Source organism: Sparus aurata, chromosome 22 (genome assembly GCF_900880675.1).
Source record: "Sparus aurata chromosome 22, fSpaAur1.1, whole genome shotgun sequence".
Classification (NCBI taxonomy): Eukaryota; Metazoa; Chordata; class Actinopteri; order Spariformes; family Sparidae; genus Sparus; species Sparus aurata.
The window spans coordinates 30,996,310-30,998,809 of NC_044208.1; the positions used below are offsets into that span (position 1 = coordinate 30,996,310).

General features: G+C 44.7%; 1 protein-coding gene across 1 annotated transcript in view; it reads left to right on the forward strand.

Moving 5' to 3' along the window:
- The first annotated feature begins 376 nt into the window (after positions 1 to 376).
- LOC115573863 (serine/threonine-protein kinase PAK 6-like) overlaps positions 377 to 2,500 on the forward strand; it is a 7,986-nt gene continuing 5,862 nt past the window's right edge. The window contains exons 1-2 of the mRNA XM_030404910.1: positions 377 to 961; positions 1,165 to 1,623. Of these exons, the coding sequence (XP_030260770.1) occupies positions 377 to 961; positions 1,165 to 1,623 (1,044 nt within the window). The remainder of the gene's footprint in view (positions 962 to 1,164; positions 1,624 to 2,500) is intronic.

Below are 2,500 nucleotides of genomic sequence, written 5' to 3' on the forward strand. Positions count from 1 at the left end.
GTAACTCTATAATACTCTGTAACTCTATAAATACTTTCTGTAACTCTATAAATACTCTGTAACTCTATAATACTTTCTGTAACTCTATAAATACTCTGTAACTCTATAAATACTCTGTTACTCTATAAATACTCTGTTACTCTATAAATACTTTCTGTAACTCTATAAATACTCTGTAACTCTATAAATACTTTCTGTAACTCTATAATACTCTGTAACTCTATAAATACTTTCTGTAACTCTATAAATACTCTGTAACTCTATAAATACTTTCTGTAACTCTATGAATACTCTGTAACTCTGTAAATACTCTGTAACTCTATGAATACTCTGTAACTCTATGAATACTCTGTAACTCTGTAACTACTCTGTCTCCATGCAGACGATTGTTCGGGGCAGTTTCATCGGTCATGGCGACTACATCTCTCACGTGATCTCGGAGATGACCCGTCTGTCCGTCACCAGCTCCAACTCTCTGCGCCGCAGCAGCCCATCGGCACGGAAACGGGCCCAGTCGCTGGGCCGGCTGGGAGAGTTGGCGGAGGACGAGTCGTACCAGTACGAGGAGCTGAATCGACGCGGTGGGAAGACGGGCGGGAGCTCCACCTACTGGCAGGACCGGATCCGACAGGTGCGCAGCGAGAGCGGCAGCCCCAAACTGAACGGATCTCTGTCCAGAGCCAAGTCCTTCTGTGAGGTGGGCACTCTGTCTGAGGCCACGCCCACCACCCCTGTCACACCGCAGAGGACGGGTGGGACGGACTCGCCAGGTGGACATTATGCTCGCAGTGAGGGGGTGGGGCTAAGACAGAGACCAACTTCCTGTCACCACAACCTGCAGAGTGTAGATCCCAACAGCAGAGCTCACCTGAGACTGAAAGCACCTGTCAGTCAGCTGCCAGACCTGCTGTCCACCTCCAGAGAAACTCCCAGAAGGCCACACTCCTCCTACGACCTCAAGGTGAGCTGTCAAGTTCAACAGTCTCTCTGATACTGACGCAGCCAGTTAGCTTAGCTTAGCATAAAGACTGGGAACAGGGGGAAACTGCTAGCCTGACAGTTACTGATTCGACTGAAACCAGCTGTAGAACTCTGTTTTATTTTGAAAATGAATAAATGATTTAAACTATTTGACGCTCTTCTTCACGTCTTCTTCTCCCCCAGCTGACCTCCCCCTCCTCCCCCCTCCTGCTGCCCCCCCCGAACAGCACCAGCAGCCCGCTGGTACCAGGTCGAGGGTTACCTCAGCGCTCACTCCGCCCCTCCAGCTTCAACACCGGATTAGCTCCAAAACCTTCGACCCCCCTGAATCAGAGCCCGTCCCAGCGCCGCCCCTCCCCCACAGGCTCCCCCGGACACGCCCCCTCCCGCCTCTGCCCCTCCTCCCCGCAACAGACGGGACCTGGTGGCGGCGGGAAGGTGACTCACGAGCAGTTTAAGGCGGCGCTGCAGATGGTGGTGGACCCGGGTGACCCGAGGATGACTCTGGAGAACTTTGTGAAGATCGGGGAGGGGTCGACAGGTGTGGTGTGCCTCGCCCGGGAGAGACACAGCGGGCGACAGGTGGCGGTGAAGATGATGGACCTGAGGAAGCAGCAGCGCCGCGAGCTGCTGTTCAACGAGGTACACAAACATCGTCACACAACCAGCACACACAATACAATATCTTACAAGGAAAGATAAAAAAATTAAGTAAAACACAAAATGAATAATGTAGAATAAAGTGAAATAAAAATATGAAAATAGAATAAACGGTGTTCAGTTCAGGATCCTCAGAAATACTCAGCCTCCATTTTATCTTCTGACTCTTTTCATCCGTCTTTGAAATCTAACAAGACCTGTTCAGAGCTGCAACCATCAATATTCTGTAATCAATAACCAGGGGAATATTCTGTATTCTCTAACATCAATCAACTGTTTCATCTCTCAAAAATCCAAATTTCAAAAAAATGTGTTTAATGGGACGAACAAACAAAACAACAAGAACACAAGAAAATGATCAAATATCGAGCTTTTCAAAACCATTAATTGATTTATTGATTATGATCGATTCATTGTGTGTTTTTATTGTTTAATATTTTAATTTCATTTCCACTTTACTTAAAAATGAGATTAATTTCACTCAGCTGACGACTTACTGAAGATAATTACTTTGACATGACGAGTTTACTGATTTATCTGAATGTGTAAATTAAATATGATGAATCATCATCTTCAGTTTGATGAAAACATGATAACCCATAGATGAAACATCAGAGAGTTAATTAAACTCAGCTGGATGTTTCTGATTGTTGTAAAACCTTTCATCTGATGAATGTTATCACTCAACTCTACGTACAATCTGATATCTGAATTGATTTTATATTGGCTTCATTCACTTATGTATAAAAATACTGAAACATGATTCTGGATGAATCTTGTTTCTGTTACTTAAACTCTGATCGATCTTTGATCATCTTCATCATCCAGTTTGTTAAAAAACTTCAATATGTAAGTTTAA